The 24589-nt window shown below is 38.1% G+C and overlaps 1 protein-coding gene across 2 annotated transcripts in view; it reads right to left on the minus strand.

Annotated features, from left to right (window-relative positions):
• Nucleotides 1–1278: 1278 nt before the first annotated feature.
• LOC127575784 (sodium/hydrogen exchanger 2-like) overlaps nt 1279–24589 on the minus strand; it is a 68753-nt gene continuing 45442 nt past the window's right edge. Inside the window, exons 6-12 of one of the 2 annotated variants that reach the window (XM_052025874.1) lie at nt 23445–23534; nt 21071–21141; nt 11761–11922; nt 11105–11201; nt 8629–8751; nt 7341–7428; nt 1279–3017 (exon numbers count right to left, since the gene is read on the minus strand). In XM_052025874.1, coding sequence (XP_051881834.1) covers nt 2671–3017; nt 7341–7428; nt 8629–8751; nt 11105–11201; nt 11761–11922; nt 21071–21141; nt 23445–23534 — 978 coding nt within the window. In that variant the 3' untranslated portion in view covers nt 1279–2670. The remainder of the gene's footprint in view (nt 3018–7340; nt 7429–8628; nt 8752–11104; nt 11202–11760; nt 11923–21070; nt 21142–23444; nt 23535–24589) is intronic. The other variant, XM_052025876.1, reaches the window with a different exon arrangement.

Genomic DNA, 24589 nt, shown 5'->3' on the forward strand with positions numbered 1-24589 from the left:
TTTCCCCAAGGTCCCTAATCTGCCGAGTCACTAGCCTTGCCCTACTGCAATCTTCAGTAATAGCTTGCAGATAATTGGGCTGCCACTTGAAGCACCAATGAATGCGCATCTTAGCAGTTAACTGCTTAAATTTATGCTCACCATTAGTTGCAGCATGCTCTATGAATTGTGGAAGATGCTTGGTTAATCTGTACTTGCTTCTAGTCAAGTCTCCCAACATCAGCAGCACTTTCTTTTAAAAGCAACCAACTAGCACGTTGCACTCCTTGTACTATTGATATTGTTTAACAAGCATCATAAATTGGAACCAAAAAAACTGCAACCTTTGCCAGTGCAGGCAGAAATAGGGATTTGCAAATAATGACATAATTTGGTGAAAACTTTTAGTTTACCAATGCATATTAGGGTTGGGTCTGTTTGAGTCTGATGCAATTTCATGTGTAAATAAGCTCCCACAAGACTTAATGTAAAGTTAAAACCAGGCCACACAGTCCCAATTTAATTTCTAGTGTAGGGAATGCAGTATTGGACTGGACTTAAATCAAACTGATATTTTGCAGAGATAATTGCTCAAAGAGTGAAAAGTATTGTTTCACTGATTTGTCTTAATGGCAAATACCTCACCTTCCAAGGGCTTTTATCCTCCATCCTGCACAATATTTTGATATTCTCAGAAAGCACCCTCTTCACACTGCTGAAGGAGGAGACCATGGCTTGCTTTAAGTATTTTCATTCTTCAAAAATCCACAACTGGATTCTTTATTGCAGTTTTCAATCTTGCAAGGAACTCATGTTGGTGTTTTATATCAAGGAGAATAAAAAATGGTTTTGGTATTCTAAAGCACAAAGGCAATTTCCTTATGACTCCGTCTGCTTCATTGCTCAAAATCTATAAATCACTAACTTCTCCTGGGGTTCTTAACAAATTTTTAAAAAGGTACGATTACAATTTATACAATAACGCAGATTAGTGGTGATTGGACTCAGAATGAGATTGCAGAATGCACAGTTGAGTCAAGAGCAAACTCTCATAGACTGCAATACTTCTGACTGACCAACACTCTGCCTGCCTGTAAAGTATCCCTTGCATCCAATTTTCTCAGCTTATTCTCAAATATCCAACCAAACAGATCTGTTCCCCCTAGAGACTAAGGCTGACTTTCTGCTTGGAAAATAAATGTGACCATTCAGCACTGAACTATTGGCTTACATTCTCAATTTTACTGCTACTCAACAGAAATTGCTTCCTTTTTGGACTTCTGGCTGAACAGCCTCAAAGACCACTGCCTCAAGTTCCAAACCATTTGAAAGTACATTTCCCATTGGTGGAGAAAATGAGAAACAGACCTGAAGTTCCAGTATTATGTTAAGAAAATGCATTACACAAAAAATTGGTTTAAAAAATTGCTTTGAACTTGCTTGAATGTAATTACTGAATACCTTTCACATTTGGGACCCAAGAATAGAGAAGCAACAGTTGAAATGTGGACTGTAACCTTAGCCACACTAATATTTAATGAAAGCCATTTGCTGTGCATGGAACTTAAATTAAACTGCTGTGTATTGAAAGTATATTCAAGTTTAAAATCTATACAAATATTCCAATAAGAACCAATTAGTCAATAAAAAAAGCAAATATTCAGATAAATAGAAGTATCACTTCTGTGAACACATTTTCACACCAATTTTCTGGCATAATTTCAATATGAAGCAGTTAGAGGAATCTTTTCAGTTTCAGCCTTTGCAACTTTTTTCACAATCATAAAATTTAAAAATGTCATCCACTAAATCTTGATGTTCACTTGGACATTTAAGTCAGGTAAGTTCAGAAGGAACTGCCTTATTTGAACATGCCAACACAGGGAGAGAGGAAAGGGTAAAAGGAAAAGCAGGTGGGAAGGGATGGTCATTGGAAGAGAAGGGTAAAAGATTATGACTGGTATTGTGGAAGCGAGGAGAGAATAGGGAGGGAAGAGAACAATGGAAGAGAGTCATTTCCCAAATGGTGGGAAGTGGAGAAGCACTGTGGGTCATGTGCAAGATGAGCCAAAAGTAGGAGTTAATCTCAACAAATCAGAACAAATTAAAAACCAACACTCAATCAGATGGATAGCAAAGAATAGGCATTTGGGATTGTGCATGATCTCCTCCCATCAATTTTGCAAGCAGTTTAAGGACTTCTCCAGGCATTGGAGATGAAGCAAGCTATGTTTTGGCTCCATTGTTTGAAAGTGGAAGCCGCAAAACTGGTTGAATAGAAACTATGGGATTTCAGGGAACTAATTATATTTTCAGGGAAAAGTCGTAAAATGAGAATTAGTTTTGCACTTTGGCATGATGAGTAGGAAGTAGCCATGAACTGCCTGGAAATATGCCAAATGAATGAGTAGTCAATGTGGGTTATTTCTAAATTAATTTAGATTATATGCCACTCTATATGCCAAAACCATAAATGTTAAAAACGAAGCTTTAATTTAAAACAAAGGATCAGGCTGATTTGGCAATCATTAGCTTTGTTAAAATTCATGAGCAGGGAAAAAAGTTAATTCCTTATCCAAATGCATTTGTTTAAACTCGCACAAATTAGTTGAAACACAACTTTAATTTCTGCAAGTAATAACATGAATCTAGTGAATAAAATCTCAACACTGATTCAACTATTGGTTGGTATCATTTTGGTTTCCTTAGCAAGGGATCATCGATTTCAGTATCTTCCTCATGTGCATCTTCTGCCATCCACCCAACTGGTGGAATTTCCACAAATCCTTGACGGCTCCTTCCACTTTCACAATCTTGAGAATCCAGTTGACCAAATCTTATCCTTGGCATTAGTGCTTGACGTCTTCCACCTTCAGCTTGACGAGCAGAAGTAGGCCAATGACTCCTACTGTCCTCTGTTTGGACTTCATTCGGCCACTCCATTCTGCTTGGTTTCTGATGAGGGGTTGGTCCTGTTCTGGACTGTGATAGGTCCCCTAGCTGCAAAGAATCTGTTTCTGAGTTGATGTCTTCTCCCACTGACAATCAAGAGCACAGTGCAAACATACAAAAATCAAAGGTTTATTCTTACATCGAAGGAAAACTAGAGAATCATTTACAAATTAATTCTGTTTTGACACTATATAATAAATCAAAAGCATACATGCCTCCATATTTATCTGGAAATAATAATTTTATTTAAGTGCTAAATGTTCAGGACATTCAAAAATGTCCCAAAACAAACTAAAAAAACTTAAACTAATATTTTGTTAATTAAGGGTCTTGGAGTTTTTTTAATTAAAAAATTCTGGAAAGACTTACTGTGTCATGAAATTACTGAGTTCTCACCCAAGCCTTTTGCACCCTTTTTCAATAAAACGAGCAGAACATCTCCTAAGACCTGCCAGTGAATTCACTAGCAAGTCCAATAGCTAATCCAAGTTTGTTCTCTTAAACACTGGAGCACAGCCTGCACCCAGCAACAAATTGCTGCCAACTTCCAGATTCCTGTATTTCTGCACACAGGAAAATCCAAGGATGCTGTCACATTATTTTGTGCAGCTGACAAAGTTTGATAATTTTACTATCATTACTCAATGAAATCCAGGTCATAGTGTTTTGAAATTAGAACACGTTAACAGACATTACTATGTTTTGAAAGTGGACAGATTATTTTTCCATTACTTCAAAGAGTCCTGGGGCATTATTCTCTCCCCATATCTGACTATACCTCAAATGAATGAGCTCAACCTATTATCATTTAACAATATATCACTCATCATCATCTCCTTTAATGAGGATACCAATCAATATACATTTCCTTTTTTGTCCCCCCCCGGATTACACACCTATCTTACCAGCCTCCATACCATGGTTCTAAAATTACTGCATCTTTACATCCCTCACATGGGCCAATAATATTACTTATGTCACTCTATCGAGAGCACATTTTTCATGTTGCTGGCTAACCTACTGCTGACCATATCCATCGGCTCTTTTTAAAATCCTTCATAATCTACGGAAAAAATGGATTTCTAATTCCAAAACACATGTAAAACATTAAATACAAAAAAAAGTGCAGAAGTCAGTCATACAACCTCAGTACTCACAAGATCATGGTTGACCCTCTCCCTCACTTAATTGCCCATTTCCCCATGGGCTTCGATTTAATTTGGGTTCAAATATTTAAGCCCAGGATGAATAAATTTAAAATCAGAATGTTCAAATCCTGGAGAGAAAATTCCAAAAGATTCAGAACCCTCCATGAAGTATTTTCTCCTCAATACTAAATGGCTTACCTCTTCTCTCAAAATGAAAGTCCCCACTTCTACTGTGGTCCCTGGAAACCAGTCTCTCAGTAACTGTCCTCTCAAAATGAGATTGCATTTCGAAGCTCCAGTGAGTATACGTACATTCTACTCAATTTCTCCTCTTAGGAGAATCCACTTTGGAACATAGAACAGTACGGCATAGGAACAGGCCCTTCAGCCACGATGTTGTAGACTAGATGTTAAACTAGTAATTAAATGCCTAACAAAACTAATCCCTTCTGCCTACACAATGTCCATATCCCTCCATTCTCTGTACATTCACGTGTCCATCTAAAAGCCTCTTAAACACCTCTATCATATTTGCCTCCACTACCACCCCTACTGTACATTCCAGGCACCCACCAGTCTGTGCAAAAAAAACTTGCCCTGCACATCTCTTTTGAACTTACCCTCTCTCACCTTAAATGACATTTCAGCCCTGGGAAAAAGATACTGGTGGTCCACTCTATCTATGCCTCTCAAACTTTCAGGTTTCCCCTCAGCCTCTGCTGCTCCAAAGAAAACAACCTGTTTGTCCAACCTTTCCTTATAGCACATGCCCTCTAATCCAGGCAGCGTCCTGGTGAACCTCTTCTGCACCCTTTCTGAAGCCTCCACATCCTTCCTATAAATGGGGTGACCAGAATTGAATGCAATACTCCAGATGCAGCCTAACTAAGAGTTTTTATAAAGCTGCAACACAACTTCCTGTTCTTGAATTCCATGCCTTGACTAATAAAGGCAAGCATGCCATATGCATTCTTTACCACCCTATCAACCTGTGCAGGGACTTTCGGGGAGCTATAGACTTAGACCCCAAGATCCCTCTTTACATCAACACTATTAGGGTCTTGCCTTTACATTTGATTTCCCAAAGCGTAATACCTCACATTTGCATGGATTAAACTCCATCTGCCATTTCTCCGCCCATATCTGCAACTGATCTATATCCCGCTGTATCCTTTGGCAATCTCCGAACCTATCCACAACACCACCAATCTTTATGTCATCCGTAAACTTACTAACCCACCCATCTACATTTTCAATCAGGTCATTTATATACATCACAAACAGCAGAGGTCCCAGTATGGATCCCTACAGAACACCCCTAATCACAGATAAATAAATTACATCGACTATTACCCTCTGTCATCTACGGGCAAGACAATTCTGAATCCAAACAGCCAAATCACCATGGAGCACATGCATCTTAATCTTCTGGATAAGCCTCCCATGAGGGACCTTGTCAAACACCTTAAGAAAATCCATGTAGACAACATCCACTGCTCGACTTTCATCATTTACCTTCTTCATCTCCACAAAAAACTCAATCAAGTTAGTAAGATATGACTTGCCCCACACAAAGCCATGCTGACTGTCCCTAATTAGGCCATGGTTTTCCAAATGCTCATAAATCCTATTCCTAAGAATCCTCTCCAACCTTATCACAGGAATATAATTTAGCAAATATATACTGCTGATCTTCAGTGGCAAGTCTATCCTTCTAGAGGTATAATGAGACCAAAACCATATACAGTTTATGAGATTGGGTTTCACCAAAACCCTGCTCATTTCCAGGGACTTCCTTGCATTATATTCCGAGCCCTTTGCAATAAAAGACTAACATACTGCTAGTCTTCATGATGATATCCTATATCTGCCCACAAAATTTATGTTTCCTGTACAAGACATTCAGATCCCTCTAACAGCATTTACCGATTTCTTGCATTTTAATAAATATTCTTAGAAAAAAGTTTGTTCTCTGATGCATGATGTAAACTCATAGTGTAGTCAATAGAACTGAATTTCAGAACAAGAGCTCAATGTCTGCTATTGCTACATTGCCCATTTAGTGTACATGACTATTCCATGTTTTTCTATTACCGTTACTAAAATGAACATCACATTCCCCAACCTTACAAACCACCTTTGTATCCTCCACACAGCTTAGACTCCCACCTACATTTGCAAAAGTAGATATCACACTTATAACCTATATAACCAAAGGTGCCAGCATCAATTGTGATATCCAAACAACAGCCTTTCAAATTAAAACTGACATATCTATTCCTACTGTTCTCTTTCTAATCAAATTTCCTATTAACTAATCCTCTACCCAAACTAATATGTTATTCTTAATGCTATGAGCACTTCTGTGGCACCTTAGCAAATAGATTTGAAAATCTAGTTTTACCACATTCACTTATATTCTCAAAAAACTTTCAGATTTATCAGCTCAACTTCCTATTCTCAAGATTACATTAAATCCACTTCATCACATGACTTCCAGTTGGCACTTCCTTAATAATGGACTTAAGCATTTTCCAGACAACTGACGAGAGGTTTATTGGCTTGAAGTTCCTGATTTTTTTTCTCTAGAATAGTAGTGTTACATTCACCTCCTCCCAATCCACTGGGGCTATTTGCAAGATCACTTCAAATGTATCGACCATCTCTACAGCCACCTCTTAAAAATCTGGAGTGCAGGTCATTTCCATGGAATTTGTTGGCTTTTAGTTGCAATAATTTCCCCTGCTCCTTTACTAGATTTACTTTGAGATTCTTACTCTCACCACTGTGTACCTAGTGGTGAAAGTTTGCAGGTACACTTTCAATTTCCAACCCCACATTGATTCCTGATTTTCAATGAAACCGATATCTTTTCGTCCACTATAAAAAATTCAACTGTTTTGTCTATATAATGAGTTGCTAATGTTGCCTAGTTTGGCCTTCCTACAAAGAATCTTAACTGCTCCTTAATGACCACATCTTTTCATCCATTTCCCTCCCCACCTTCTCTGCTTCTAGATCAACTTGTTTTCAGTCTTTCTTAGTTCTGATAAATGGTATCAGAACCAAGAAATGCTGCCTAACCTACTTTTTCCAGCATTTATTTCAGAGTTTATTTTAGACTTCCAGCATTTGCAGTTTTTTTTTCTTTAATTCCCTTTCTCCACAGCCTCATTTTATCCCCCCATTGCCTCTGTGGTGTTAAAAGTTTCCCTATTAAATAGTTTTCCAAAAAATAATATGTTGCAGTACTGACGTTACCTGTGAAAGCAATGTTCCTCTTTGGGGCTCTGGAAGAAATTCTGGTATTTTGAGGCAGTGAAGCTGGACGATTTTTTACTGCACCAGACTGAAAAAGAGGGAAAGTGGATAGAGTAAGTAACTACAATCCAATGGCCTTGTGGCATCTTTTGACATTGGCAGCAGCAATTAGTTTGTAAGTATCTAAGGCCTAGAAGTTCTTCAGTGGGGAAGGAGGAGAGATCAGTACAGGGAGGAGAACAATTGTGTGAGGGAAGTAAATGGCAATTACTATAAATGTGTAGATAAGGAAAAACATGTACTCATAAAATGTTCACTTATGGACCGTCTGGCCACAGCTTAAGTAGGGACAAGCCTTTTAACCAGAAGATAGTGCACGGTAAAGACCCGTTCCAGTGATTAAGGATTGTGCTGTTCAATCACATAATCATGGCAAAAACAAAATAATCTCACAAGTAACAACCCTTGTGCAGTGTGCACCAACCAAAAGGCTCCGTGCTTACATGCATGATGGACTGAAATCAAATTTATGGAAGTAAATTATTGGTACACAAATCACATTTAGCAATTGTGTTTCAGATAAAATGCATTACATACAAGGCCCAAAGGATCAAATTGGAAAGTTATAATAATCCAAAATTGATATACTGATTGATATACTGGGAAGATCAATGGTGGTGGGGGGGATGTAAAAAAGGGGAGAAAGGACCCTCCCTTTTGCTCATTCAGTTCCACATGTTGGCAAGGGAATGGCGGACTATTGAAATTTAAAGGTACAATTTAACCCTTCATGCCAGAATTGTGGTTGCTGTATGACATAATGAAGCTTGTTCCACCCATATAAAAAAAGTCTGCCTAGCACTTTTTAATTATAGATGTTTGAAAGGTAATTATATTACTAACCAAAAGTGATTTCCGGTATTCCCTCATACACACTTCCTATCGTTTCTCCTTTTTGTTCCTTATACCGATTATCATAACACCCAGCAATTTGCATTTTATGAGAATGATAGTTTTAAATATTGGTTTTCTCAGCAACATAGCTAATGTACAAAGTACACTCAAAATTGTACGATTAACATGCATTGTTGAACTACTCAATTTTTAGATTTCCACTTACCAGGATTCATAATCATGGCAGCACTAGCTTGGAAATTGTACCAAATAATTTCCAAAATAATTTTAAAATTTCAGAATAGTTTATAACTGCCTAGGTTTTGCCACTATTTCCCGTTTTGCATGCAGTGCTGGGTGAACAAACAGTAATGCAGCATTTTCTGGGACACACCTGCCGGCCTCTGGTGGTTTTGCGCATACTTTCTCGTAAGCTGTTGTGTCGCCGAATTAAGATTTCCTTAACCTCATTCTCAGTGGCCTCTCTTGGCAGACTGTGCCTGTTGTAGGATGGTGCCTGTAATTCAGAAATTTCGTGGTACATCCATTAATGCATAGACATGAAATCTTTGATTATTTTAAATGTTACAAGTATGGGACAGTGAGTTGAATACCAAGTAATTTGCTTAAATGTAGACTGCATATTCTTAGCAGTGCTCGTTCCCCGAGATGTATTCAGAAAATGTTAGACTGTTAATGTTCGAGATGAATGGCACAAATTATTAAATCAGTTGCTGAAATGTTGTATGTACACATTCAGTTGCAATAGACAAAAATGCCATGTTAAGCAACTTTTTTTTATTCTTTAAGTTGATATCTTATTGAAAAAAAGTACATCCCAGCTGCAGAAAAAAAGTATGATGCTTAACTTAGTTTTGTAGTCTTTAAAACATAGCACAAATGCAGCACATGTGGAATTACCATAGTTGAAAAACCATTAGCCTAGCAAATGGATTTATTAGCATTCCTTTATTAGCTACTAATCATAGACAATTTGGTTTTACTCAGAGTAGGTCATGCTGGTGATCATTTCCAGGTGAAATGGAATGAGCAGCTCCCATGCAAAACATGCTACTATGCCTGATGTTTTCCCAGCATCAAATGCCATTCATGCACCTCTTGTTGCTGCCCTTCCTGACATAAATTTTAGCTCAAAGATGCAACTCATCGCCACTGTAGAACTCCTTCAATAGAACTGGGTATACATTGCACTAGTTTGTTGCTTTTTGTGCTATTTAAAAAGGGGGAACTCTACTGACACTGAAGACCTGATTGGGTAGCTTCAGAACTCACTGAAGGCTGTTGAAACATGCAAAGCTTTTAAAGTGCACAGAATAGTCTGAAACTAACAGCGAGTACTTTCTCCAGCACTTAGCTCCTGACATACTCATGCCATGACTGCCTTACTAGCGATATCAGTGGCAGCATTTCAATTCTGGACATGTCATTATGGGAGCAACAAAATCTGTTGGAGGAATTCAGCAAGTCGAGCAGCATCTGTGGAGGGAAAGAAATTGTTGACATTTCGGGTCGAGACCTTGTTGATCAACCCAAAACATCAATGATTCCTTTCCCTCCACAGCTGCTGCTCAACCCAACGAGTTGCTCCAGTAGTTTGTTTTTGTTTTTTGTCCTGTTGGGAATCTTATGGGCCCAAAGGAAGAAAGGGAAATTATTGATGACCTACATTTTCCTTGGTTCTGGTCTTGTTTGGCACCTTCTCAACTGCTCACCTCAGACATGATGATTTTTATTTCACTTCAGTGATGGTAAGTGCCCTGAGGGCAAAAACAATCAGCCAGGACCTTCTGCCAGAAGAGATTTAGTGCTGTGGCTTCAGAAGTTCCCAGAAATGCTCTCACAATGAAGCTTGAATTACTGGCTTCATTAATGTACAACATCATATTTGTTTCAACAGCAACAAACTATCTGCTGGAGGAAATCAGTGGGTCGAGCAGCATCTGTGGGAGGAAAGGAATTGTCGATGTTTTGGGTTGAAACCCTGCTCCAGTCCTGATGCAGGGTTTCGACACGAAACATCAACAATTCTTTTCCTGCTTAAAAGTTGCACAGTGTATTGACAAAGCTTTCTATACAAAGCCAAAAGAACTAGATGACTGCAAAAATTTCAACAAGCTAACCAAGTCATCAATCCTAGTTCATAAATCTTTACCACTAACTTGGAAAGTTCCCTTTTATTAATACTGGAAATTGTAATTTTTTTTTAAACCTAACACTACATGGAGGTAGGATCAGCCCAAGGACGAATGTGTTTCCCTGGTTGAGGCATCTAAAATGAGGGGTTGCATCTCAGGACACAGACAAGACATACAAGACTGAGAAACTTAGGATGATTGTAAATAGGGAATTTTCTACCACAGATTGCTGAGGAGGCGAGGTCATTTATTTATGGAGGTAGATAAATTTCTAGACACAAATGACATCAAGAGGTATGGGAAGACAAATGGAACATGGTATTGAGGATTGTCATGATTTCGTCAAATAGTAAAAAGTTGGCTCTAAGAGTTGAATGGCCAATTCTTGTATCTATTTTTTGTTTTTTATGGAAAGGCAGCAGTAGATGAACAGTAAAGGCAGCAATGCCAGCAAGGCCTACAAACTGGTGAGCATCTGTTGGTATTGCAGAGGATTGCATTAAGTAAAATCATATGAAGGCAGAGCACAGAAGCAGCATGGTTCACTCTGGGGAAACAGTTACAAAATCAAGTTCTAACATTTCTTGCATTTAAAAGGAAAATGCTACAAGGAAACAAAGTAGCATATCATCCCAGCATTCATAGTTTTGTATTAGGTCTGACTTGAGAAGTTTTATTTGGTATTCAGCAGTCACCATAGATTATTAAGCTTACCCTCAGTCTAGTCCGATACAGATTTTTAGCCAAGATTTCTTTCATATTCTTCAGTTCTTCAGAGGAAAGAGTTCTAACTTCCTTAGGTTTTTTACTTCTGAAAATTCAGATAAAGTAAAATAACAAAACTAACTGGGATGTGATTCAATTAAAATCAAATTAAAAAAATACAGCTCTCAAAACCTCATCCAAATACAAATATTGCTCATCAATCTACCAAGCAATTCAGTGGCAAGTTAAAATAAAAAGATGAAACTCAAAAGGTGGAACTTTGTTATTCTTCCAAATGAAAGTATGCAACAAGCAAAGGGTGCTAGTGAAAGCTGAATGAAAATTAACAGAGTAACAATTTCATCATAAAAAATGTAACCCCCAATTTTAAAAGGTTCAAAAATCATATTCATTCTGTACTCCCTACCATTAAAATCCAAATTCAGTTAATTTGATGTATTGACCGAAAACCCTTTTTGAAACAATGCACTACATGTAGCTCATTTCCTCCCATACCAGTGCCGCACTGAATTAACGCAATTGGGAACACCCATAATCAAATCTCACACTTGACAGAACTAATTCCAATTCTTAATTGTTTAGTTACAACTTTTGACTACACACTTAACTTCTGATTTAACTATGAAATTAAATATTTTACTTACAACAGAGAAGCAGATGATGACACCTTACTGAGTTGACCAGATTCAGCCATTTCAATGGCCTGTTTCAATTCCAACTTCTTATAAAGAGCAACAATACTGTTCTTCGGTTCATTACCCCGAATCAAAAGCTTTGCCAAATAACTGTGATCAAACTTCCTGGCTCTAAAAGCAAAGTCCAAGATCAAAATGTATTACTGACTATGAGGCACAATGAGTTACATTATTTACTATCAACAATGAGCTGATGCATTTTATAGTAGACAGATGTACAGGTCATCTCAAATTCCTTTCTTTCAGTAACACCACATGCCCTCTCCTTTTCACCTAGGAGGGATGCTTTTGCAGAGAGAGCTTGTGTAATAGTTTCCAGAGCAGAATGGTTCCTGGACAAAAGTATACCAACTACTGTAACCGCCCTTTAAAAATAACCCATACAAAATAGATTCATTGACTTACCCCATCCAGCAGTCAGTGCCCATGTGTAGCAGACAGACAACATTCAGTGTGGGTACATGTTACATTCATGCAACACAATGCCAGGCAAATAAAATCTCCAAAACTAAAGAAGCTAACCACTAAACCTTAACAGCATTACCACTGACTAAAACCTCAGTGCAGTGCATGTATGACATCACTGTATGACATATTTGATCACAAGTCTATTGTGACAACTGGCCCACAGTGCAAGGAGAACTTTTAATAAACCTGATACACTTCTTATAGCTCCGATTGTTTGCCAGGCTAACCCATTATGGACTGTGAACCCACAGAGGTGTACTTAGCACACTGTTGGAGGAGGACAGGATGGAAAAACAATTTGAAATTACCCAAAGTCAATGTGTTGAACAACTGCACCTTGGAGTGACTTAAGTTTAGCCTCAAGCACCAAAGATTAAAGGTTAGTTTATGAGATCAAAAATCAAAAACCTGCAAATGATAGAAATCTAAAATAAAAAACACAGAATGCTGTAACCAATCAGCAGATCAGGCAACATCTGTGGACACACCACAGAAGGGCTCAGATTCATTTTCACAACACATGGTCTGTGTAGCTTTCCTCCCGGTGCTCCAATTTCCTCCCACATTCCAAAAGACGTACGGGTAGGTTAACATGGGCTTATATGGGGGGCACGGACTCGTTGGGCCAGAAGGGTCTGTTACCATGCTGTAAATAAAGTTAAAAAAAATAAGCACTCCACATCTCCCAGCCTCAAACAGAAGCTGAAAGATCAGATAAAGCAGTGAAAGAACTAGAGGAGCAAGTCATGCACTGCAGATCTCTATTAAACAGCAACTTGCAGACACTCTCCTGAGCTACGGATTGATGCCACACTCCACAAAAGGGTGTTCCCCTGCAGATATATGGAACACATTAGAGTCTGTTTATTTGAATCTACAAGGGAAAGTGGAAGAAAGGCAGTTGAAACAAAGCAAATGGCAGGGCACAAGCTACAAAAGGAAAGCTGTTCAGATTACAAAGGGTTCACAATTTTTCTTAATTTAACACTGCTAGGTAGGTCAGAGATAATAAAGCAGGATTTGGAACTCTACATTGGAAATTTATTCTTGGGATAGACTGGCAAAGAGTAAATGAGAGATTCGGAAAGATTCATGCAGACTATTTCAGCTTGAATAAAAGATCAAATAAATTCAAATTCCAGTTAATTGGCTAAACTTGTAATATTTGTAAATGTTGTTGAAACACTTTTTTCTTAAAGGACAAGCTGTGTTGTAAATGCAAATCAATATGACAATACTATGTGCTGTATTTGATCACTTGTGCACTGTTCTGCACATGCATGCAACCTGAGAAGAACTTTGACTGAACCAAACAGCTTCTACAGCTCCCGGGTGTTTTGTGCTGATTACTCTGCATGAGACTACATCAGAGACTAGGAACCCACAGAAGCAGATACATTAAACCCACCATCAACATTCTGGGTTCAACATTAGCCAAGATTTAATTGCATCAGCCACAAATATATTGTAGCTGTAAAAGCAGGTTACTGGCTTAATATTCAATGGCTATTGACTCACCTCGTGACTCCACAAAGGTTTTCCATTAACAAGGCATTATCAGGGATTATGGTGGAATTCTCTCCATTTACATAAAAGAGTACAGTTCCACCAATATGCAAAAGGTCAACATCAGGACAAGCAGAGTACTCGATTCACACCCCATCCACCACCTGAAATCACTCCCTCCATCACCAGCAACCATGGCTAGTGTATGCACCATCCACAAGATCCATTAAAGCAACTTACCAAAGCTTCTTCGACAGCACCTCCCAAACCCATGCCACTGATCACCTAGAAGAACAAGGGTAGCAGGTGCATGGGAAAACCATCATCTCCAAGTCACACCATTCTGACTTAGTAATATTGCCACTTCCTCAATATTACTTAGTAAACTCCCAATAGAACTATGCCAGTATATTCACCAGCCACCATACACAGTATGAGTCCAAGACAGTACTTCACCCCATCTTCCTTGATCGCAAGTCAAGATGGCAATAAAAGCTTTCCTCACCAATGATGGTAACATTCGACATGTGAAAGACAAGCTTAATTTTGCATTAACAAATGTACAGGAGAATTTTCAACATTAGTTATAAAGGGGTGGTATTCGGGTTATCTTGGATCAGGAGCATGCTGCTCTGGAAACTTTGTTGAATGTCCATACAGATAAACAGTGTTGAAAGACACTACAAGTAGTTGAAAAACCAATCTCATTGGTGATCACATCACTGCATTTCTGTTCTACAGCACCTTGTGGTCCACTTAAAAATAATAATTAAAAAAATGGCAGTTTCAAGTCATCAGCAAAAATTGTCTAATCTACAGGGAAAACAGACTACTACTTCCATACTCAAGAATCCATACACATGGTAAACCTAACCAGGTATATTATTTTGAAACAGTACACTTTATCCTTCAAGGACAATTTTGCTACATCCAAAAGAAAGTCAAGGTACCTAATTTAAATCATCTCCAGTTACAGTCAGCTGTGATAGTCTCTTCAAAACCACGCATTTCATTTTGTCCCCCCATTTCATGGACAATTCTTTTACTTTACCATTTGACATTTAATAAAGAGTAAAACATGAATGCAAAGTGGTAGCAATTTGAGTATAATCATCAGTTCTACAGATGGTGCTGATTTATAGGTCTTGACCTTTGACTTCAAGAAACCCATAGATCAAACATCACCAGTTATTGCTTCCAGAATGCCCTTATAATATCCATTGATAAAATGGAAAGTCAAAAGGCATGAAAACAAAAACATTGCAAATACTGGAAATCTAAAATGAAAACAGAAAATGGAAAATACTGAGAGGGTCAGGCCACATCAGTCGGAAGAAAACCAAGCGTTAATGTTTCAGGTCAAAAGGCCATTTGTCAGAATTTCTGATGAAGAATCTTTGGCCTGAATCATTAACTCTGCTGAATAAGTTAAAATGCATTGCTCGTTTTGAAACTATGGTGTTAACACAAGAATTAATTCCTTTAAAAGTTCAGACTTGAGCCACAAATTTTATAAACACTGCAGATTACTTCAAGGATTTAAATTTAAAAATGCCAAAAATCTCAGTTTAAAATCATGTGGCCAATGGATTAAATTGGATCAATTACTTCAAAGCGTTAGCGGAATTTTCCAATATGATGACATTTTAAAAAAATCTGTTTAACTGCCTTGAATAACTCATTGAAAATTTTCAAAATTTCTAAAACAAGCTGATAAAACAATGTTTTGGAGCACCGTTCATTGGACAGATTGTACCCTTGTCGTTGTTAGCTTCAAGGATAATTATTAACCTTCAGAAGATAATTAACAAGACACGGCATTCTACGTCAACTAGAACAGGAGGAAACAGTGGTATCACAACTCCCATTCTGCTAAAAGCTATAAAAATCTAAACATATATTGCACTTTAGAACTACGGTAGATGTGACTGAGTATATAAAAATCGACAAAACACACAAATTTTATTGCACTCAGGATAAAATAGTCTAAATGTATTTAATATTGGTTTCTTTGTTTAAAGGTTAAATGTATTTGCTATAAAGTAAATATTTTCAATGCTTTAGAATATTGACAGCAAAACTCTGTTTCATTGCCTGTCAACACCAATTAGTGATGATTTCATGGTAGTCATTTATATTCTAACAGTCGCTCTTCGCTCCATTTACTTTTATTTTAATGTAGGGAGCATTAGAACACTCTAGATCCACCAGATGCACAATTTTTCTAAAATGCTGTTCATTGACGTAGTTCAACACCAATAATAACATAAAAGGAATCCAAGCTCTTTAAACAAAATTGGATATTTTTGTTACTTTCACTTTACATTAACTTAAAAACTACTTCCATAATTTGAGTAAGTGGAGTGGTCCTTCAAAGCAACCCACTGACTATAGCAAAGCAAAATACTTTGACTAAATACATTAAGCACTTTAAAATTTAAAAACTATTCAATTGGCTCAATCCTAGCAAAATTTATAACAAGCATTTCAACGCTGGTGAGTGCTGTATATATATTTTTTTAAATGGAAGTTCAGGTCCTTCTTTTATTATATGCACAGCCAATCTAGATTTTAAGGCAAATACCCTAGGTAACCAGCATGGTAAAATGGGAAGGGCCGGTGTAACCCGGGTTGGACAACTTGATCCACATCGAGAAAGGTCACTGGAGAAACGTGGCTTGCTCATCACATTCCTCAACTGCCTTTGGTGGAAAAAAAATGGCAGTGCTGAACCAAACACTGACAAAATCTTCTCCAGATTTAATTACATTTAGAAATATGCACAAATCTACCACAGCAAGATGTCTATACTAATTAAACAATCTGTGGTAAGCACAAAATGGATAGACTATTTAAGATACAGAGATTCAAATCACTAGTGTGGGATAGCATACAACACAAAAAGATCATCTTCATCGGGAGTAGTCATTGGCCACTCTTAGCTCTTAAGGGTATGCACTCTACCTTTGGCCGGCCAGGTAATTGTCCACTGGGCTGGTTGCCTTTGTGAAGCTGCCCCCACTCCAGTTAATAAACCCCCAAGTTGATGGGATTTCTAGTTAATTATTGAATGACCTTGCACAACTCCAATGATGGGATAGGGATTAAGGAATTACTGCTCCAACATTCTTAATTCCTGCAGCGTTTCAAATAGCATATACTCAAGAATTGCTTATGAAATTCCTATTTCATTCCTACATGGTCAGATAACCAAATGGGGAATATATAAAGATGTGAGGAAAATTGATGAACTACCAAGCTCTGTTTCTTTGCAGTTCAAGTAATTTCTTTCTAGTAGTCAATATTTTTAAAAAAGTCACAGCCCAAGATAATTGAAAGGTTGTTTGTCTTTTGACACTCCATGTGGATACTCCAGGTTTATCAAAATGCTACTTATTGATGTGTCCTTTAACCTAATTATTTCCTGAAATATGCATTGCTCTCCTTCTTTATCTTTGTTAATCAATTGCAGAATTAATTCTTAACACCCTTTCATCTGGGTGTATGTACCTCATCTCCCTGTTCTTCCACCAATCAGTACAAGACACAATCAATGATCTGGAACTGCTGCCTTCTATGTCAGCAGTGACCAATGAGAGCAAACTTACAGGAATTGAGCCATAGACAGAAGAAACAACTGTGCATCTATGTGCATGGACATACGTGCCTAAGGAAAATTGTATGGTGTGCCTAATTCATAACAATGACTGGGGCACTCATTCTGGAGCAGAAACATAGAGCTTTGATAAACATACAAGTGTTCTACCATGCATATAAACCATGACCTGATGTATATGCATTTGTAAGCACATTATAAGTTGGTGATGTGAATGGGATCTCAAGTAGATTTTCATCAAGATGGTTGAAGCACATTGATGACATCATTTAGCAGGTTTAGATGTGCTTGTAGCAAAATAGAATTTTTTTTGTGATGTTTTCCTGCAACCACTTGTACGGAGTCTCATTTTTCCGAAACCTCTGCTTGTATCGATGAAAATTCATATACAGTACAGCAAGACACGGCAGCAAGGAACAGCAATGTTGCATGTGACAGTCAAGCAACAAGTTCAACCTCATTACTGTCAAATTTGAATGGGACAATGTGGCTGCCCAAATAATGGGAATCTCAACACATACAACCAAAATCATAACTGATATACTAAAGAACATTCCTTCATTCAAAGTGACAAATATGATGCAAGTTGGAGAAAGTAATATCAAGAGCCCAAAAGGATATGAACTTAAAGTGAGATCTCTTCCAGAGATTGAGATAGAAACACAAGGCAAGACAAGACATGCTGCTGAACTTGTGTCAAAAGGTAGAAAGGCTCTTATTTAAAGACATTGTGCAGAAACTGGAAGATTGCATTAATCCAAAGCCATTAGAAATGGCTGAAAGCTTTGATATGGAACAAGTAAACTTCTCCTTCATTATGATACTGCATGCAAGTTGAAGTGAATTATTATAACTATCCCATAATATATCATCATGCGATGGAGGATGGGCAAGATAAACCCATCAGTTTTGCCTCTCCCACTCTCACATGGAGCAAGCACAAAATGGAGAAGTACTTGAAATAACCAGATGATCATTCATCTGGAACATCAACTGTTTCTCTCCATAGATGCTGCGTGACCTGTTGTGTATTTCCAGCACTTATTTTTTGCCATTTCAAATTTCTAGCAGCTGTAGTTTTGCTTTAAAAGTACAGTTCAGTTTACTGCCACTTCTCTTCAAGAAAAGCCCACCTTGGTGAAGCTCTCTCTTACTTTGCTCAGCTCAGTCTTCCAGTTCTGACAAAGAATCATTGACCTGAAGTGTTAACTTTGTTTGTCTTTCCACAAATGTTGTCCGAGTACTTCCAGCACTTAAAATATTTGTGAGCAAAGGCAGCATTTGCCAACATTTTGCAAAAAAGCAACCAAAAACCTGGAGTCACGGCCATGGCCATGGGGGAGAGTACACAGATTTCAGTTTAAAAAAAAGGTATTAGCAGTTTTCTGGTATTGATCCACAGTCACTCAAAGTGAATTGACTGTCAATCAATACCAGAAGGAACATACATGGTTTATGTACCAACACTAAATATACTATAGGTGAACTGATATAGATACATGGGCTCCCCAGGTTATTAATGACCTGGCTTACGGATATCAGATTTTATTCAAATTCTCCCATAAATTTTTTAATGCACTTTTCAAGCTAATAGTAATAAAAATGTTTCATAGTATTAATTAATGATGAACACAGTATATATTCCATCAGTTTAATTAAGGATAATATTAGAGTGATTATTCAATGAAATTAAAGATTTATAGCAAGTGTATGTACAGCGATACGATATGGGTTACTATAGAAAATGGACATTTCTGACTCAGAAATTGACTTACAAACAGTTCTCTGGAAAAATAACCCTTATGTAACCCAGGGACTGCCTGTACATGCATATTACAGTTTACCTGGGGAGCTCATTTCTGATAATAGCTCCTAGTTTCAGTCCATGATGTTCACAAATTTCATGAAGTGGAATGGCATCAAACATATTCTCATTGCTCTGTGTCATTCAGCTTCAAATAAAGGTGCCAAAAGATTGGTCAGGAGAGTTTTAAAAAAGCTCCCAAGAAGCAAGTGCTGCAGAAAGATTCAAAACTGAGCACTGAACACCAGTTGGCCAACTTCTTGCTCAAGTACAGAACAACTCCAAACGGTGCTGTGGGGTTCATACCTGGAGGACTCGTGGTGAAGAGAAGGTAGAGAAAATGAAGGGAAAATGAGGACACATTTTAGCCCTGTTGAAGCAAATTTAGCTTCTACAGAAACAATTCAGTCAAGATAGTCACTATGGCATAAAGCAGAAGGACTACAGTTTTAGGCAAAACAAGTGTCTTTTTATCCCTCCTTAATAAGTCAAGCTCATGCAAATGGGAGGTAGAAACTAAGAGAAGTTTAGTTGATATTCGGGATAACATCTGAAGTGTTCAAGTATATCATATGACCCCTGCTATAGAGACGAAGAGTTCTATCACATTGGATCTAGTGCAATCTAAGGAGTGAATATCAAACCCGCACATCTGACAAATAAACAAAACCAAGTTCAAATCCAAAACCAAGCTCTCCAAAAGCTAAGTCAACACCAAAGCCTATAAGAAGATTGGGAAACCAGTTACTAGATTAGATAAGTTATTGTTGATCACTTAAAAGCAAAAGCTGGTTAAGTGAAATGAAGACATTGATAAGGTACTTGTGCCTCATTTTTGAGAGTGCAGAGGCATAGAGAAAAATACATTTTATCCAAAAAGTGGAGCTGTTAGTTGATGGAAGCAGTGTACTTTGTTGGTGTTTTTCCAGTGTGCGCAGAAATACCGTGATCTTTTTGTCAGGGAATCACCTGGTCAACCTACTCTGCAACAATGCAACCCTGAATAAATTATTCCACATTTATACCATTTGCTTACAAGAAAGGCAGCAGCCTTTTCAGACCATCAACTCAAATGCTGGCTCACAGAACAATCCCATTCCTCACTAATTTTCCCTATGACCTATTCTTCCCATTTAGCCATCAATTCCCCCCAGATGCTACCACTCACCCACACACAGGGCACCTTACAGTAGTCAATTAATCTACCAATCTGCAAATCTTTAGGATGTGCAAAGAAACCAGAGCACCCAGAAGAGACCCATGCAGTCACAGGGAAAACATGCAAACTCCACATTGATACCACCCAGAAATCAGAATTGAACCTGGGTCACTGGAGCTGTGAAGCAACAGATCAACTGATTGTACCATTGTGCCAATCCATAACTGAAGCTTGAAGTCTTAGCATGCATATAGGTTTGGTGTTCTGCCTTGCAAATGAACCACAACCTCTTTTGATGTATATACACTGCATTTTAATGTGAAGACATGTAGATACTGGGCAGAGCTAGCACTGAGTGAGAAGTAACAAAGCAGAGTATCCATTAGTACTATTATACATCTGGTCTGGCACAGGCTATTCACTGAAGTTTGAGTTGGAAATTGGGCAGAGTAGTTTCTGATTTAAGGCGGCAACTAGAAACAAATCCATCATGCAGATATTGTGCAAATGGATCAGTGATTGTCGTTTAGTGATGGATTAATTTTACAAAAAAAATTTAAAACCAGCAGAATTGATTTGGCATTTAGGTTGCTAGAAAGATAATTGGACCAAAAACATACATGTGCAAAACAATAATGATTTTAAAATAAATCAGAAGCATTTAGTTTATTACAAGTAACATGGAAATGAAGCAATAAGTTCATACTTGTCTCTCAAGTAGTAGTGACTCCACTGTCCACAGACATCCTCAACTCCGGCCAACACATGGTCAAAAAACTAGACATGGAAATGAGATTTAGAATTAAAACACTTAAGATTTTTTCCTGCAGGTCTTTAAAAAAAAAACAACCAGATTAGTTTTCGTGCTGGAATGAGCAGGAGCGCTGCAGTTTTGTGAATTGACTGGGATGAGTGATGTTTTCAATCTTCAAGGAACGGTGGAGCCCCAAACTACATCAAACATTCCCTTCTGTGCACACATCACTTCTGACAGAAGCACAGATGTACAAAATCTGATAATGCTGAGCTTTCAGCTTATATTTTCTTTGGATGCAGAAAATTAAATGGAGCTTCTGCACACTGGTTAATAAGCATCCTTTTATTACATTGAGGAAAATAACCAATGTCACCTTGCTGACCCAAGAAGTGAATGGACACCAAGACCAAGGACAGATTAGAGGAATTGATTGATACCTTGATTAAAAGATGTGACTTGAAGGAAAATCTGATTGGACAAGAGGAAGGCAAAGAGGTGGAGGGCATACAATAGAGTGTGGAGCAGTTGGCTGAAGGTTGCCAGTGCTGGAAGAAGAGAAGGGTGGGAGCCAGACAAGGCTTCAGTTAGATAAAGTGACACAGTTGAAAGAGACTTAAGAGAGCTGAAAATTTGAGGCCTTGCTGGGATCTAAACACAGGTAAACATGCAACTTGAGGAAATGGAAATCCAGGAGATAATATGAAGATGGTGTGAATCAAGTGAACCACCAAGGAATGATAAAGTATAGAGACAAGGAGGGTAGGGTAGTGAAGAAGGCATTTGGCTTGCTTCCCTGCCTAGGCCGAGGCATTGAGTACAAGAGTTAGGATATCATGCTGTAACTATACAAAACATTGGTCAAGCCGTATTTATACAGTTCTAGTCACCATAGTACAGGGAAGATGTGGTGGCATTAGGAACAGTGCAGAAAAAATTTACCAGGATGTTCCATGGAATGCAGGGCTGTAGTTATAAGGAGAAATAGGATAGGCTAGGTTTATTCTCACTGGAACATAGGAGACTGAAGGGTGACCTTAGAAGTTTATAAAATTGAGGGGCATAGATAGGGTAGATTGTCAGAGTATTTTTCCACGGATGGGGGAGTCTAAAATTAGAGGGCATAGTTTTAAAGGGTAAGAGGGGAGAAGTTTAAAGAAGATCTAGAGGGGAGTTTTTCCTCTCGCAGTGGCTGGTGGTTATTAAGATTAAGATTAAGATCTTTATTAGTCACTTGTACATCAAAACACAGTGAAATGCATCTTTTTGTGTAGAGTGTTCTGGGGGCAGCCCACAAGTGTCACCACACTTCCGGCGCCAACATAGCATGCCCATAACTTCCTAACCCGTATGTCTTTTTGGAATGTGGGAGGAAACTGGAGCAACTGGAGGAAACCCACGCAGTCACAGGAAGACGTACAACTCCTTACAGACAGCAGCCAGAATTGAACCCGGTTGCTGGCACTGTAATAGCATTATGCTAACCACTACACTACCGTACCATACCAGAGGCAGATAGAATTACAAATGTTTAAAAGACATTTGGACAGGTACTTGGGTAGAAAAAGGAATAGAGGGATATGGGCCTAATGCAGGCAAATGGGATTAGTGTAGACTGGCATCATATTCAGCATGAATGAGTTGAGCTGAAGGGCCCATTTCTGTGCTGTACAACTCTATGACCCTATAATGAAGTAATGGAAGTGTTTCATTTGCTGCTGAGTTAGGGCAGAGATGTGCTATGTTGTGGTGAAAGTGGTTCATAAACTCACTCCCAATCTCACAAATGCCAAGTTTACAAGCAGTTAGATTTAGACAAAAACCAGTGGCCAAAGAAGGGAAGGGAATGTTGATGAGGTAGAACAGGTTTCCAAAGCAAATCTGGAAGGAACCAAGAGTTTTCCAGGTTGCATATTTAAGAATCAGACCCAGAGAAACAGATTTGGGACCAAGCACATAAATTTAGAAGAGGTGGTGATAATCAGGATGATTCTCAGCAATGGAAGTTCAGGAAGGGAAAGTAAAGACGTTATACCAACAGCATCTCAGTCATGTAGTCAAAAGCCAATCCAAGGAAGGTGGAGCAGAAATGATGAGAGAGGATTGTGTAAACAAAGAAACTGAAAGTCAGATGTTTGTTTCTTTAAAACCTCCTTCTCCAACTGGATTTGATCAAATTTCTTAAAATCATCCCTGGATTGGTATCTGTTTTCCCATATACTTCAGTGGGATAATTTGGAAAATATATTATGTTACAAGTTGTTGCTATATATTTGCAAAGTTGTAATACACACAAGCAACAATAACTGATACACAGACCACTTACTCGAATTTGAATCTCTTCGTTCACTGTTGGCTGCTTTTTATTTGACTTTTTAACCTCCAAAAATTTAACCAATGGGCGGATAGTCATTCCCTGAAAAGGGGGAGAGAGAGAGAGAGAGAGAGAGAGAGAGAGAGAGAGAGAGAGAGAGAGAAAAATCAGCATTCAAAAATGTATTTCTGACAAATACAGACACACGTTTGTTTGGGAAGTGTAAAACTTTGAATGTTAAGAGACAGAAATTCATCCTGTGTCTTAATAGCACGTGGACTAATATATGCATTTTGAACTCCATTTCTAAAATCAAAATTCAGTGGAACTGAATTTCAGTAGTGAAATCAATGCACTAGTTACTGTATCAAGTGTTGAACATACATAGAAGACAAAGTTCTATCCGAAATGTTTTTATTGCAGAAGTAAAATGTTGTCTAAAAATGCTTCCAATCCTTCAATCTTATGGGTGTGGCAGCAAGTTACTGGCCTGGTATTCAGAGTATTGGACCATTGATCCAGTAACACAGGCTCAAATCCCACCACTGTCGCTGTGGAATTTAATTTCAAATAATTAAATTAAAATCAGGAATAGCGCAAGGATTACGGAACTGGACTGTTGCATCTTTACCCATTCTGGCTCTTGTGTGAATCAAGACCCACCAATGGAGTTGGCCTATAATTATCCCTGAGGCAGTTAAGAATAATCAATAAAATTTGGCTTTGCCATCAACATCCACAGCTAATGGATAAGTCTCTGTTGTGTTTTCAATTCGACAGAAGAGGTTTCCTTGCAACAAAATATCATTGTGATAATCCCCAAATTTTTCAGTGACCCATCACTAAATAATCATGATCAAATTATTATATTCCAATATTGTAAAATCGGCATTAGATTGGAAGAAGAACACGAATACAACTCTGAGCTACATTCAATTGGGTCAACAAATAATTGCTGTTTATTAACTCCATCTCCATCCTGGTTCAATGACACCTTAAATAATCTATCAGTTGTTTGGAGCTCCAGATTACTATTACCCTTTGTCAGGAGTGCCCCTTCTCAAATCTTCCTGAATCATCTAGTACTAATTTTAAAGCTAACTCATCCCACCCTCTCTCCCCACCTCTGTTCAAGACCAATAAAACCTCTGGGGTGC

This window comes from Pristis pectinata, chromosome 11, assembly GCF_009764475.1.
Source record: "Pristis pectinata isolate sPriPec2 chromosome 11, sPriPec2.1.pri, whole genome shotgun sequence".
Classification (NCBI taxonomy): domain Eukaryota; kingdom Metazoa; phylum Chordata; class Chondrichthyes; order Rhinopristiformes; family Pristidae; genus Pristis; species Pristis pectinata.